The sequence below is a fragment of the Phalacrocorax carbo genome, chromosome 3 (assembly GCF_963921805.1).
Source record: "Phalacrocorax carbo chromosome 3, bPhaCar2.1, whole genome shotgun sequence".
NCBI lineage: Eukaryota > Metazoa > Chordata > Aves > Suliformes > Phalacrocoracidae > Phalacrocorax > Phalacrocorax carbo.
In genome coordinates, this window is record NC_087515.1 from 14,585,132 (window position 1) to 14,601,437 (window position 16,306).

Sequence of the window (16,306 nt, forward strand, 5' to 3'; positions counted from 1 at the left end):
TTGAGACTCATACGAAGGTGTCTCTTCTGCAAAAAAAATTTATGCTACAGAATTTTTCTGCTAAAATCTGAACTGTGTGATAAAAATTATTATAAAAATGTGATTTTTCTTTTTTGTTATAAACATTATGCTTAAATTTTGCTACAGCTCAGCACTCAACAACACAGTGCAGAGTACTAAATCATGGTTTAGTTCCATCTATTCTGGCAAAGCCAATTTTTTTTTTTTCTTTTTTTTGTTAGGTAAGCTGGAAAACTTGTATGGGTCCCCCAATACTGGTTTTTATAGTGTAGGCAGGACTGACTTTTGTGACTCAACTAACCATGTTTTTTTAATTAGATCACATCCTGAAGGAAAAATGTTACTAAAACATCTGAAAATATAAAATGGATTGGGCTTTTCTAGGAAAAGATATATATAAAACTATGCAAATAAAATAAAAAGATGGCAGTACTGCTTGTGAAGCTGTGCTTAACAAAAGCAAAGCTTAGAAGTTCTAACCTCAGCAGTTCACAAGCCACTTATGTCTGTTCACTGGGAAAGGTGTACTAATTTTTGTAAGAAACGCTTGGCATCCAAGAATCCAGGGTGTCTTCTAAATTGACTAAAATCACAGTAGTAGCCTTTAATTGAAATATTTTATTCCTGTGTCTGTCTGGGCTGTGCATTTTCTAACTATTGTTTAGGGAGGATAAGGTGGGAGCATCTGTACTGCAGCTGCTGTTCAAATGGAGCAATGCCTTTACTATAGACAAAACAGTTGGCACAATTGTTTTAATTTGTTTATGAATAGCCAGAAATAAGAAGGATTTATATTCTTTTGAAGTGGGAAGATTTTCTTCCTTTTCTTGAGATTTAAAAAAACAATAATGTTTGTCCAGAGGCTATTTCATAAACTGGGTTAGACAACTATCCAGCAACTTTTTTACTTCTGACATGAGGAAGGAGATTCTTCTCTTTCTGTGCATCATTTCTTGGGATTGTTAGGTTTGATGCAAAAGTATTTATTAATAGTTTCCACAAAGATGCTTTGATATATTTACAAGAACTTGCTGAATTTATTAGTAAGTGTGCAGAGGACAAACTGTTTTCTTTTTAAATAATTGCAAATGGAATCTGTGTTTTTCCCCCCCAGATTTTCCTAATGAGTAGTTTTAATATCTTTTTGTCTTCAGCTTTTAGATGTGGAACCAAATACATCTGTCTTTAAATCAAATTCTGTAACAAGATGATCTTCTAATTAGCTTAATTTAAAATTGGTGTTTGTTCTGTCTTTATTACATTCAAGTTTTTAAATGACTGCAAGGAAGTATATATAAAAAAAGAGAATCTAGCCTTTTCTATCTTTTTGCTCAGAACCAGTATTTTCAAGCATTGATACATACCCTTTTCTCTGAGCTATTTGTTACTTAAACAAAGGCTGACAGCAAAGCTCAGTCTATAATATGTAAATCCTTGTGGAAAAATAGTGCCAAAAAACTGAAAAAATGGGTCCAGGCAGCTGCGTCACAAGGTTTGACCACTCTAGGCTGGGGTGCCAGGAGATTTGAGACAGATGTTTTCAGACATGCCGCATGCCTAAAACATTTCCAGGGGTCGAGCTACAAATAGTGACTTAATAAGTGCAGAAACAGGAAAAGTATGCAGGAGGACACAAGAGTTTATTCACCCCTAGGTGCACAGCCAGCCTCTTTACATTACATCTGCCTGTCAGGGTTGGCTATTTAAGCTGTCATGCCCTTGGTATTGCTCTTTGTCTGCCTGTGAATAAAGTGCAGCATTGTGATTACTAATCCCACTCCAGTGACTTGACTTTAAATGTGGTTTTGGAGCGGATCCCGGAGTTCTGTTTGCTAAGCTTCCTACTCCTGTTTCAGAGACACCACTGGAGATCTATGAGAGAGCACTGCAGACTGCCCTCCTCCTGTAGACCTGTCGCCTTTTTCTCCCCCCGCCTTTTTTTTTTTTCCAAAACTTTTTGAAGGAAATCAATGGATACCAAAGTGATCTGTTTATTTTTCTTTTTTTCTTTGCCTCCACTGACAGTGGGAAATCACACTGGTCGGATCAAGGTGGTCTTTACACCCAGCATCTGTAAAGTGACTTGTACCAAAGGCAACTGTCAGAACAACTGTGAGAAGGGAAATACTACCACCCTCATTAGTGAAAATGGCCATGCTGCTGACACGCTGACAGCCACTAACTTCCGAGTAGGTAAGTACCCTGAAACTGTATGTCCTTAGCTGTCCTCTTTTGACTAACAGAGGGAGGAGATGTTTTGTTATTAATACCAGTTGTGCATCTGTTACTCTTTGTTTGGAGGGCTGTGCTGAGTAGGAACCATTGTATGTTAGACAAGCTTTCTGGTATCCTTCGGAAATGTTCCCAAAAATTCCTTTTGTGTCATAGGAAAGAAAGCTTCCATATTTTTCAGCTGAGTTTTCAGCTGTAGGACTACTACATGCTAAGCTGAAGCTTTTGGCAAAATTAATCCCTTAGAGTTTGTCTTAGTAAATAGAGAAAATATCAGATTCCAAGAAAAGTTCTGTTTCCTCTTTTTGCTTGTTGAATAGGTATCAAATGCACATAAAATCTAGCTAACGTGGTGAATCTGTCTTCAAAAAATATTTTGGGAGTTCCTTAAAACTGCAATCCTTTTTTAAAATACATCAGCTTAGAACTTTTTCTTACTGCTGAGAGTAAATCAGATTTCATATTTGTCATTTTTAGAAACTGAAATAATGTGAAGCCCATTTGAAGTTACTGAAGCCAGTCATTTCTCTGTTAATGTTTATTCTTTCTGCTTGCTCAAGAAGAGTATCAGCAGTATGCCAGTCTAAACCTTACAACTGCTTAACTGTGTTGAAATAAACACTGAAAGCTATTGAGGATAATGTTTAGCATATTTTAACTGTACCATATATGATGCTGATTGATACTTGCACACAAATTCCTGTCTTGTAAGCTAAGAGAAATAGATGCATGAGTACATACCTAAACACTTTTGAACTTGTTATTTCACATTAATATATCCTTAACTGCTCTTGGAAGGAGCAGTTTTATCTTTGTTGTTATCCTGAAAATATCATAGTATTGTTTTCTTAAACAAAAAACCTGAGAAAATTATTTTGCCAGTTTGTGCTCAAAGAATGCCAGATATGAACATTGTAATTTTAGTCTCTGTCTAGTATAAACATAATGTCAGGCAGTGCTGAGGCTGGCCAATGCTGCCCTTTAAGTGCACTATATTGCAGGCTCTGAGGGGTGAAAAAGCTGTTCCAAATTATTCTTTTTTTCATATGAACAGATGATTCAAAGGGCATTTCCCTCTCTTAACACTCCTACTAGACTATCAGACTGTGGGTGAAAGCTCTTGAAATTAACACATTCCTTGATAATATGAATGTTTATAAAAATATATATGTTTTGGACTAATGATGAACTGTTTTAAAAGGGCAATACAGCATATTTTGCATTTGTTTATGGTTGTAATGAGGCATTAAAACAGAAAATTATTTTGTAAAGGAATGGTAAATAAAACCCTTTGAATTTGTGTTTATTGCCAATAGAGATTTCTACCAATGTTTTGGCAAAAAACACAGCTAGGTTTTTTGTTTAATTTTCCGACTACTCTGAAAGGATAGGGTTATTCCACCCACCCCCCTTTCATTTGGCCTATTTTAAAATTGAAATTATGAAATACTGAGAACAGGCAGTCATGTAATTTGTCTGCTATGTAAATCTGCTGTAACATGATCTTCTTTCAAATACTTGAAAACTTGGAGAGTGGAAATCAACCTGTGAAGACGTGTTCCACACCTTCCTTCCTGGCCTCAGGCCATGCAGCTCATGATGCTCTGTGTACAACAGGCTGCTAGAAATATTCAACAACAGCAGCTCATAATAGCATCTGATGGAAAGATAGGGGAGCGTTATGTTTAAAAATTCAAAAAACCCAAGTCACTTCACATGTATAGGGATTTTTAACCTGCCTATAGCTATCTTCCTTATTACCTTTTAAAAGACCAAAAGCATTTGCCGCACATTTTTACACAAGAGGAATAATAAAGAGGTCTAAACTGTGATTTAAGGCTCTCCAGTTAAAAATAAAAAGGCTGCGTGAACTTCATAATAGCCAGAGAGGAGAGATCTTATACTTGGAAACAAAGTTCTTTCACTGACTGCAGATTTTCAGGAGCTTTTGAATGAGGGTTTAAAATATATACTACTGAAATAATCTTTATATCTGTTCTCTTACTGGTGCCTCTCATTGGCTTAGCCTTGTCCTGATAGGGATGTCTCCCGGTAGAAGTAATTTTGGGTCTTCCGAGATCACTTATTTTTGGTATATTTTTAATATCTGCATGATGTTTTGCTTGTACTTTTTGCTTTTAAAACCCTGCTCTAAACTTGTTTACTTACTGTTTATCCAAAATGCATGGAAATTCTTACTCTGATCATTTGACACTTTAAAAATGCAACCATGAAACAGAATGTCGTGTCAGAAAAGACATACTTAAAGCAGCGAACAGCACTTTTTCAGGATGTTTTTTTAAAGTATTTGTTCTTCCTACAGCCAGAAAAGATAAATTCACATGCCCTATTTGGAAAACTAACTCATATTGCTAATAATAAATACCTACTATGAGTGGGGAAACTAGGAAACCGCTTTAGGTTGTTAGATCTAAATCTATTTCTGTAGCAGGAGCAGCATTCTAGTACGCAAGATTGACTTTAGATTCTTTGATGACAGACTGCAGTTAGCCATCATTTTGCTTTTTTCTTAATAATGCATTCTTTCTAATAATGAAGCAGAGTAAGATTTCACATATATGTTTTGAACTTTGTAAACACTTATTTTCAGAGAGAATCAGTTGCAGTGCCTGTACCAAAGCTACTCAAGTTTTTCTATGGGTTATTTTGGACTCTTAAAATTTGCTCAGTTTGTCATTTCAGCTGAAACTTGGTACCACTGAGTCCAGGCAAGGAACAAATGCTGTTTCCTGAAAATTTTATTAGATATGGATAAGCCATTAAAAACAAACCCTCAACAAGAAACAGATTGGGGAAAATGTAGCTTTTCAGGTAGCTGAGATTTTGGCTGTTCTCATGAAGAGCTCTAGCATTTCAATTGAAGGTGATGAAAGCTTGGTATTTAACAGGAAGGATCTCCTTGATTTCCAGTCTGCTTCAGTGAAACTTTGGGGTTTTTTGCAGTTTCATTTTGTGAATGGGATATGTTCCACAGCTAAACTAACCAACCTCCAATTTTCATTGGCTTGGAGAATGAAAGCATTTAATCTGAGTGGAAGCTTCTGCTGAATAGATGGTTCTCATTGTTCTACTGGATTGATGCATGTGCAATTTGTATGGTATTTCAGTCCTGATATATCTGCAGAGGCTTGTAGAACAGGGTTGATATGTGTTCAAAGGAAAGGATGGGTTTAGAATAACATACGAGGTTTCTGTCTCATTCACTGTTGAAGTTACTCAGTGATGTGTCCTGTTTCTCCTCAAAATTATTCCACATTCCACAATACTTACTTTTGAAATGAATTTTCTCTCTGTAAGGAATGGGTGGACAGCAACTACTTTGTAGTTAGAATGTAAAATATCACTGTAAAATGAAGCAGTAAGGAATTAGGAAATACACAAATTAATATTTTTCATGCTCTTTAATTTTTTCCCTATTGTGCATATGTATTAATTTGTAGATTTACATTCTGTTTTTTCCACAGGATCCCTGCCTCATTCATTGCACAGGAATGACAGAACTTAGTAAAGGAAACAGTCATTTAATACTTAGGTTTATATGCACTGTTCATTTGCAGCCCTCTGTCTCATTTAAAGTCGTTCATTCAAACTGTTATAAATGAGAAGTTAGAGAGAGTTGCATGCTATTCAGTGGAAGTGCCGATCTTTCTGTAGAGATTTTGTGACTGAGCACTTGGCAGTATCTGTGTCAAACAGGGAAGTAGCAGAATTCTGCAGATGGAGACCAAGGAGAGTTTAAGAATTCTTTCCCAAGACCATAGGAGACAATTGTGCCAGAGGTAGTGACAGAATTCTTGCTCTGCTGCTCCCCTTCCTGTCACTCTTAATGCTCCTGAGTATCTCTTCTCCTAAAATTCCCTTCCCTTTTTCTCCTGATACCTTTTCATATAGCCTGCACAGTTGTCCTTCCTCCTGGCTTTGTTGTGCACCACCGTAATTTGCTTAGGCCGTTACTGGGGACGAGGGAATATTTTGTTGTGTGCTTTCCCTTGGAAGAAGGGCAGATTTCTATGAACCCTTTATTTCTTGTTTCATTGAATTTGAGTGAAAGTTAGTGTTCCTCCTACAGCTTCACTTATCTTTGTAGGGAATTGTTGTGAGGTTGGGAATGATGTCAGATGTGTATGTTGTGGCCTGCAGTCCATGTGAGCCATTCTTCCTTGTGAGATTAGAAGAGAATGAGGAGGTGTTAATTCACCCTCCATTATTCTAATTTATGAAAGGTCCATTTGCCTTTGGTCCTGTATGAACATGTTAACAAGTATCTGCCGGACATCATTGGGTGACATGGTGTCTGAAGTGAAAATGTATCTGGTCGTTTGTGCTTTGAAGGACCAGATACATTTACTTAATCATATTTATTGTAAATTATAGTGGAGGATGAATTTGGTGACATCTGAAAGCATGTAAAAGACCAACAGCTTGTAGAAGTCTTTGTGTAGATTTGTGAGAATTTAGTCTCTTCTAGCAGCTTGTGAGGTGTATACCGTTCAGTTTTCATTTCATATTTTATTCTTCATTTTGTTGTAATGTGTTTAGGAGTTGCTAGAATGACAATGTCTTAGACGCTTCTCTGTTAGGAAGTGGTGTTTATTACTCAGTGAATGGTGTCAGCCTGGGTAGGTGACCCGTTGTAACTTGTGCCCCAGCAAAAAACTTCTCCTATGGCTTCAGTTGAGACTTAACAGATGTACATGTAGCTTTTCAAATGGAGGATTTAAAATAATTGATAACAAATGTCTTGCAGAGGTTTTTGAATTCTTTTTGGTAACATAACTGTGGAGATTTTTTTTCTTAATGCTTTGGTTTTCAGCTTGATTATGTTCCATCAGACAACTGATTTCTGGAATAACTGCTTAGCTCAAGAACAGTGTATGATAATTGGTAATTCATAGTTTATTTTTAGTAGTGTAGGTAAGAGTGAAGCGTTACTTTGAAATATCCTTGGTTTTTGCACATTAACTTGCTATAGTATCATCCTTTTCTGAAGTAGTTGTGAGGTAATAACCTTGATATTCCCCCAGTATTATCAATTTAGTCCTTTTACTGTCTCTGTAGTGGCTACCTTGTAGCCTTATTTGGTAAAAGTTTTGTTTCTACTGTTCCTGCAGTAATTATAATTTCTGCTCTGTCAGGCTTTATTGTTTTATGCTCTTTTTGCTGCCAGATGAAATATTTTTTCTTTTAACAGACACTAGCAGATGCTTGAAAACTTCAGAATTGTTGGGCAACTTGGTTAAAAGATTAACTTTTTAAACTTTGCAAGGGTAGTCAAGGAAGTTGGTCAGTCTGTCAGTCTCTCTCTCTGGTGATGTGTGAGAAAAAGATCAGGACATTAAAATTTATTCACTGCTTTAACTGGTAATTTGAAATTTAAACTGTATAAATGATGATCATGCTTGAAAAATTTATTAATGCAGCAGCCTTGTAAGAGCTGTAGCAAAATGGAGGCCAAATATTTTCCTCTGGCACTGGACTGAGTGGGTAAAATAGAAATAAGGACAAATAACAGTAGAACTTTTATGAATGGTTTACATCCTCTGCTGTATAGAAGATACTAGGAAAAAGTATTTCCCAGCCTGAAGAGCCAATGTAAAACAATTCGGGAGGAACCATTTATCATGAGCATCAGTTTAACAGATATTACTTGTCCAATCTCCCTTTGTTCTATAAAGTAAATTGGAGCAGACAGGAGAATTAATTAATTTACTTAAAATACAGGTAGTGTAGTGTAGGCTTTCCTAACCTGAACATCCAGCGGACTAAAATTCTACCCTGTAATATAAATGTATCAGTTGGTATCTGAGCAGTGCTTAGAGTTTTAATGCATTTTCAGTTATTGGCCACCTTTACTCAAATTACAAAGAAAATTTTTATCTTAAGGATTTTGTTGTTGTTGATATCCACATCTGTTCAGAAGGAATGCTTTCTTTCCCTCATGTATTTATCAGTACATGTCACCATATAGCTTACAGCATCTGTGAACTCTTTCTTCATAATCTTAAAATAATTATTCAAATTTAACATCTTTCCCTCTAACGGAGGCCAGATGCTAACTTAAGGAAAATGCGTTGTTCAGCCAGATGATTATAATGAGGCTGAACTCAGACAAGCCTGTTAGCAGCTCATTTCCACTCCCTTGCTCACCTTAAGGACTTCAGACCATCACCATGAAGCAAAAGTCCATCTGCTCTCAAAGCACTCACCAAACTGTATATTACAGAGAACACAGTTTTTGGATGTGCAGTCATAGGAAAAACCACAAATGGAAATCATACGAAATCCACACCTGCAGCCATTCAAAAACATATGAAGCACGTTTCCCTCAAAGTTAAAGCAAAACAGAACACAAAGTTAAAATGCATAATGCTTTATTTTACTGTATATGGTTTTAATTTCTAGGGATTAGTTTATGTATATCTGACTTGAAGAACTGCAAAAAGAGAACTAAGAGTGCATTTATTTGAATGATTACATTGTTGCATATTCAAATAAACACACTACCTTCTATAGCTATAATTTTGTTATTGCTAAACCAAATGCTTTGCACATACCTCACTGAAGATGAAGTATATGCCAGCTTTGGCTTCAAAAGAAGAAAGTTGCCTTTGAATTATGCAAGCACAGAAGAGTGACAAATTTCTTTACTGATTAAAATGTGGCATTTATCACAGATTTCTTAGCAAATCGGTTTGTATATTATGTGTCCTTTTGGACATAACACAATCAGAAGGAAGCAAGCAGCTATCACTGCTTTTCTGATTGCTGTCTTTCACCGTTCAGCCTCTCTACTGTCTGTTCTGTTTTTGTTTGTTCTGCTCCAGATAATTTCTCTCTGTACAGTGCAGACTGTATATCATTCAGCTGTCCATTCCAACTGTAATTAGTTCTTAGATTTGGGTATTGCTGTAATTGAAAGGACTGTTTTGCAGCATAGAGGCACAGAGATTTCTGGATCTTTGTTTTGGAACATGAATTACATCTTCATTACACACACATTTAAATTCTGAGTTTTCTATCCATTAAAAAATCTGAACTGTTAAAAGGGAACTGTGAACTTTTAACCAGGGATTTACAAATGTGAATCAAGTTCAAGTCCATGGGAATTGTAAACTTTTTTTACAAACCTCTTAAAATCTTAAGGGATGCCAGTCAATTAATAGAAGGAAAACTGGGTATTTGCTACTTGCACAGGAATGGGCTTGAGTTTTAAGAAACCCAGTCACAGAGAGTATTTCTCATCTGTAATTTATGCAGCCAAGTGCTTTGTTAGTTTGTCATGTTTGTTGTATCTTTAGTTGAATTTAAAGATGATAAGCTGGGCTATGAAATCAAATTTTAATATTTGATTTTGTTCAAATACTTCAAGCTTAGGAGAACTTACAGCAACTTTTCCTGTCATAATTTAGGAACATGAGTTCTCTGACTTCTGAGAGACTGCCTCTGTCCACAAATTGTATATGGTCGCAGTCTTCAAACTTTCTTGATTGCACATCCCTATCAGTAAAAAATTTTTGAGCACTCACCCCCAATATATGTGTATTTATTTATAAATTATGTACATGTACTGTATATATCATATATATGTACATTATAAAAGATCTACAAAATAGAAATTAAACATGGATGAGGTAAAACAAAGGTAAACTCTATTTTGAAAATTCGTTTTATTAATGCTACAAAACATATTTCTTTCCAGCATCCCAGTAGATTACCTTGCACACCGCCTGGAGTGGGCACACCCTGCTTTAGAGACTGGTGGTGTAGGGAACCAAAGGAGACTGGCTTCATAGAATAAGCTGTAATATTATCTTTCTGCAGTTAGCATTTCCACTGTGCCTCCCTTACTTATTGTTTGATTATATTAACTTCAACTTGTTATGTTAGATCCTCTATATGTAGGTGCTAGAACACCTTTTTTTTTCCAATCTAATCAGAAGTTACCCCGGTCCAAGAATGCCTATTGCGACAATGGGGGAAAAGGGATTTTTTTTTTTTTTTGGTACCTAGACCCATTTCAGTGCACAGGGTTGGGTGCAACATTGTGGTGTGAAGCTCGTCAATGGGGTTGTACACAGCTCGGGAGCTGGGTGCATGGATTAATTGCTTGGAACTGGACGTGACCAGTCAGAGCACTGACTACGTTTTAGGTGTATGCAGCTTGTGCAACGCCTTATACAGTTGTTGTGGTGTTAAAAGAACCACAATGAGGAGTGTTGAAATTGTGTGTTTTGTAATGAATTTCCAACTGTACACTCTCTGCAGAGTCACCTTTATCCTTCCTACCCATTAGGGCTGACTCTGTTCCTTTCCTCCTTCAGAACTCCAGGGTTTGAGTCTCTTGCTTTTCACTGGTCTCCTATGACCTAATTTATTACTCAAACTCGGAATACTATCCTTCCCGGCATTCTTGTATTGTGTCACCTCCTCAAGGTCAACTCCTTAGAAAACTTTCTAATTTCTTGTGATCCTAGCTAGTGCCAGAAAATCTTAGATAGCTTATGTTTTTCATGTTTTTTAACTAGTCCAGGAAGGTCTGGATTACAAACTATTATTTGTATGTTAATGGGTATCCACTTGAAAGAATCTGTTCCTACTTTATTCTTTTTGTAAACTTTTTCACACAAAAAGAGCGCTGTGGTAATGTTACAGTAATCAGAGAGCAGTCTCCTGATGTTTGGAAATGATGGAAATTTTGTAATGACTACAGTTTTTGTGGCTTCTCTTTTTCTATTCTAAACATAATTTTGTTATTGGGGGATGTCTTGTGGTATGGGATGCAGCGGATTAGTGTTCATAGACCCTTTGGATCTAAGGTTGGGGGTTCACCCCACTTGCCAAATCAGGTGCCTGAGTCAGGAGCCTAGTAGTCAGTGATGAGAGACACCTTTATGGCAGGATGGCCTGAATGTCCTGCTGGGTGAGCCTCTCTTCATTGACAGAGTGGGAAACCTCAGGTAACAACACTCCTAACTGAGATGGTTCAAGAAGTTACTAAAGTTTAAATGGGATGGATCTCAACTTAAATATCTATTTTTTTATTACCAGAAATCATAAGTATGCTGGTATCCCTGGCCAGTGTCAATTTTGCTGCTTCTGTGATCTTCAGAGACTTTGCATAACAGAAAAGTGACTACATCAATTAAATATTTTATTGGGACTTTTTGCCATTTTTGTCTGATGGTATCCAAGTAGTTTGAGGTCTAAAAGCAGCTCTTTTCTCTGCCTTATGCTACTGGGTGTTACTAGTTTTTTATTCTGTGCAAGAGTCCAGTACCTTTTTTTGGAAACAGCCTAATAGGAGAATGGTGTCAAAGCAGAGGATCAGTTCAGTGACTTCACCAGATTCTAACAGTGCATAAGCAATAACAGCTTAGTGTCATTATGATCTGCCTGGTTGTGTAGGGATGGGATCAGGAGGGACAAAGCACAGCTGGAGCTGAATTTGGGAAGGGATGCAAAGAATAACAAGGAAGGCTTCTACAGGTATGTCAACCAGAAAAGGAAAGTCAAAGAAAGCGTACCCTCTGTGATGAGCAGAGGTGATGGCCTAGTATCAACAGATGAGGAGAAAACTGAGGTACTCAACTTTTTTGCCTCAGTCTTCACTGGTAACCTCTCTCCTCAACCCTCCCAAGCTGATAGACCACAGGATGGAGACCAGGGGGATTAACCCTCTCCCACTGCAAGGGAAGATCAGGCTTGTGACTGCCTGAGGAACCTGAATATATACAATTCTAAGGGACCTGATGAGATGCATCCCAGAGTCCTGAGGGAATTGGCTGATGTAGTTGCCAAACCACTCTCAATGATATTTGAGAAGTCACGGCAGTCAGCTGAAGCCGTTGGGGACTGGAAGAAGGGAAACACTGTGCCCATCTTTAAAAAGGGTAGAAAGGAGGACCTGGGGAACTACTGTCTTGTCAGCCTCACCTCTGTTCCCAGGAATATCATGGAACAGATCCTCCTAGAAGCTATGCTAAAGCACATGGAGGACAGGGAGGTGATCCCAGACAGCCAGCATGGCTTTACCAAGGGCAAATCCTGCCTGACCAACCTAGTGGCCACCTATGATGGAGTGACTACATCAGTGGACAAGGGAAGAGCTATGGATGTCATCTATATGGACTTCTGTAAGGCCTTTGACATGGTCCCCCACAGCATCCTTCTCTAAACTGGAGAGATACAGATTTGATGGGTGGACTGTTCAGTGGACAAGGAATTGGTTGGATGGTTGCATCCAGAGGGTAGTGGTCAATGGCTCAATGTCCAGATGGAAACAGATGATGAGTCTGTGCTGGGACAAGTGCTGTTTAATATCTTCATCAGTGACAGTGGAATCACTGACAGACATCCCACTGATAGACAGTGGGATCAAGTGCACCTTCAGCAAGTTTGCAGAACACACCAAGCTGAGCAGTGCAGTTGACACACCAGAAGGACGGGATGTCATCCAAAGAGACCTAGACAGTCTGGAGAGGTGGGCCTATGAGAACTTCATGAGGTTCAACAAGGCCAAGTGCAAGGTCCTGCATCTGGGTCGGGGCAACCTCTGGTATCAGTACAGGCTGAGGGATGAAGGGACTGAGAGCAGCCCTCTGGAGAGGACTTGGGGGGTGCTGGTGGATGAAAAGCTGGACACAAGCCAGCAATGTGTGCTCGCAGCCCATAAGACCAACTGTGTCCTGGGCTGCATGACAAGAATCGTGGCCAGCAGGTTGAGGGAGGTGATTCTGCCCCTCTGCTCTGGTGAGACCCCACCTGGAGTACTGTGTCCAGATCTGGAGCCCTCATCACAGAAGGGACGTGGACCTGTTGGAGTGGGTCCAGAGGAGGGCCCCAAAAGTCATCAGAGAGATGGAGCACCTCTCCTGTAAGGACAGGCTGAGAGAGTTGAGGTTATTCAGCCTGGAGACGAGAAGGCTCCGGGAACACCTTATTGTAGCCTTTCAGTAGTTAAGGTGGGTTTAAAAGAAAGATGGGGACAAACTTCTTAGCAGGGCCTGTTGCAATAGGACAAGGGGTAATGGTTTTGAACTAAAGGAGGGTAGATTTAGACTGGATATAGGAAGAAATCTTTTACAGTGAGGGTGGTGAAGCCCTGAAACAGGTTGCCTAGCAAGGTCGTAGGTGCCCCATCCCTGGAAACATTCAAGGTCAGGTTGGACGGGGCTCTGAGCAACCTGATCTAGTCGTCCCTGCTTACTACAGAGGGGCTGGACTAGATGACCTCTAAAGGTCCCTTCCAACCTAAACCATTTTATGATGCTATGATTCTATGATCAAGTTACTCATTAATCCTGTAGTCTTAAAGGTGGATAGTGCTCAGCTGACAGCAGAAAGGAAGAGTACAGCGTGGAAGGATCCTGTAGTGGTCAAGATGCTTGTTATTCATTGTTATCTGTTCTTCTGTTGAATTCTTTCTCTGTCTGTTGAAAACAGATACATTACAAGGTTAACCAATACATGGTAGTATTATGCATGCTCAGGCACACTTATGCTATACAGAGGAGTAGGAGCCTTAAAAGCACTGGGAACATAGGAAGGGTTAGTTTTCATCAGCATAGTTAATCAAGATAGTATTTTGTGACCTGTTTACTTTTTGTATTCTGTGGGAAATTGTTTTAAGAATAATAGTTTAAAAAAGTGTTGCTAACCTGCTACAGTTTCAAACCTAGCCCTCTCTAGAGATTTTATTTCAGTTGCATGTGTCCTGTACAAAGTGGAAAATTAATATCAACACACTGTAGAAATCTGAAGAAAAGTCTGGAGTAGCTTTTCTGTATGTGTTAACCTCATTATCAAAGGCCTGACACTGGCCATTTGTAATGCATTAATTCCTGATAAACAGCAACTAGTGGTTTGTTTGTTTTTTTATCCTTAGTATACTGATTCTAGGCCTAACTCTTGTGTTTTACTCAATACATCAGGATCAGCTCTAATAAAATAGATTAACTAAATATGATCAGGATAGGAGTGAGTCATCTCTCAACACTCTGTCTGTCCCCATGCCTCTAAAAATAGTGTCTGAGTCATCTGACATTGAGAATATTAGTAGCAGATTTAGCAAAAAAATGACTGTGAGCATCATGCCCATTAATGAGCCAGAATCCCCTGTCAATAGTTTCTCAGCTACCATAATTTTTCCTATACCCTTTGTATGTCGAGTAATCACAGCTTTAGGCCATTTGCCATGACAGAGCATGCCTTTTATTTTTCTGATAGGATTTGTATACTCTAATATTGTTTTTCAGCCATCCCATTCTTTCCATACTGTAGCACTTTAATAATTTTTTTTGGCAGATGTTGGTCAGACCATGCTCAATTCAGTAACCTACCCACAGACATACAGTGGTATTTGACATGTCTGAGGATAGCTGACTCATCACATGGAAGGATGTGATACAGGTCCTATGAGACTCCCCTGCCCTTTGGGCATGCATTGAGGGATGAGTGAAACACCTGGGGGCATATCAGATGATTCTTTGTTGGCTCATATACACATCTTCAAGTCACCAACACCCAACTTTTCTTCCTGAGGTGTTTTAAAGTTCTGAGTTTAAAACTGCAGAAGACATATGAGTAGTACAGTGAAATTATCTTGCGTGTGTTCATTCTGGATTTCTTGGTCATGATGCTTGCTGGACAAATGAATGTTTCTCTCAAATGTATTGCAGCCTTGTCCTTTATGATCTGAACCTGCTCCCTGGTTTTCAGTATCAGGATCTCACCTAGCTGACAATGTAGCCTCCATTAAAGAATGACTGCACTATTGCTATGCTTTTATAATGAAAAATTGAGATGTAGTGAGTAGACTGAGATAGCTTAAATGTCAGCATCTGCATACAAGGTGTATGTTGAAACTTACATTGCAGTCAATGGAGATCTATAAATTTGTTCAACTCACTCTAATACAGACACAGAGAACTAAGGCAATACCTGCCTGACTCTGTTCTCCCTTGGATGGGATCTTGCAGCTTTCTATCCCCAGTGAAGACAGCATAGCTCCCCCTTTTTCATAAGTAGGCAGTTCTTCTTTCCTAGGTGTATACCTAATTTGTTACACTTACTGTACCTTATTTACATGAGTTAACACTACCATTAAGTGATGCTAATCACTAGACAGCCTTCCAGCAGCTCAAATAAACCTCAGTTACTTGTGGAGATAATGTTCATCCCAGAAGCTGAGCATGTACTTACCAGCTGAGTTAAAGAATGAATTTTAAATGGAAGGTTTGGTGTTGGGATATACAAAAATGTAAAACAGCTTAAGATGTAAGTGATCTGATCTTGTGATGCTTCTTTCTGCTTGCCTTCCTTAATGCAGCACTACATGGCAATTACTAAGTAGAATCACAGACATTCTTCCAGTTAGGCTTTAGGGTACTACATGATTTGTTAAAGCTTGGTGCTGATAGTGGTACATGGAGGAGTTTGAAAAGAACTAGCAAAGTACAGTTTTGTTTAAAGAGATACATCTTCCAAAACTGTGAAAACATTAAGAGAGTAGATAGACTGCATTCTAGCACTGGGCTTTTTTGGTGTTTTCTTTCTGTTTATTTTAAATGTATTATTCTAGATCTGTGGTAGAATTTAAAAAACCCAACTGCTATAGTTCCTGATTTTGGAACTATGTTGTCAACGTGTATAGTGCAAAGAAAATGCATGTTTGTCTATTAAAAAGTGTAGAAAGTTTATTTTGTAGAATAAGACTGCAGTCTGAAAATGGTCATAGCAACAACAGACATAGTATAACTGTCAGATTTTTATTCACGAACGTAAACATGAAGCAAGTTTAAAATAACTGAATTGATAAATCATCAAATAGCCATAGGCATGATGACAGCTATTGAGCTTTCTTAGTGCAATGTCTCTTTTAAAAAAAAAATAAATTTAATATGTGCAGTGTGGTGTTTCATGGTGTTGTCTGAAAAGGGGATTCGTTGCCCAGGGTACAATGAGTCAATAATCACACACTCAGACACTGCTAATTTATTTCAGAGTTGTGCAAGCCTGGGTGCTCAGTGGTATT

General features: G+C 38.2%; 1 protein-coding gene across 9 annotated transcripts in view; it reads left to right on the forward strand.

Moving 5' to 3' along the window:
• The window catches only part of LTBP1 (latent transforming growth factor beta binding protein 1), a 209,251-nt gene that overhangs the window by 64,710 nt on the left and 128,235 nt on the right, over positions 1-16,306 (forward strand). For 7 of the 9 annotated variants that reach the window (XM_064445906.1, XM_064445908.1, XM_064445907.1 and 4 more), the window contains one exon: positions 2,047-2,214. In XM_064445906.1, the coding sequence (XP_064301976.1) occupies positions 2,047-2,214 (168 nt within the window). Of the gene's footprint in view, positions 1-1,889; positions 2,215-16,306 lie in introns of those variants that run through there. The other 2 variants (XM_064445913.1, XM_064445914.1) reach the window with 2 other exon arrangements.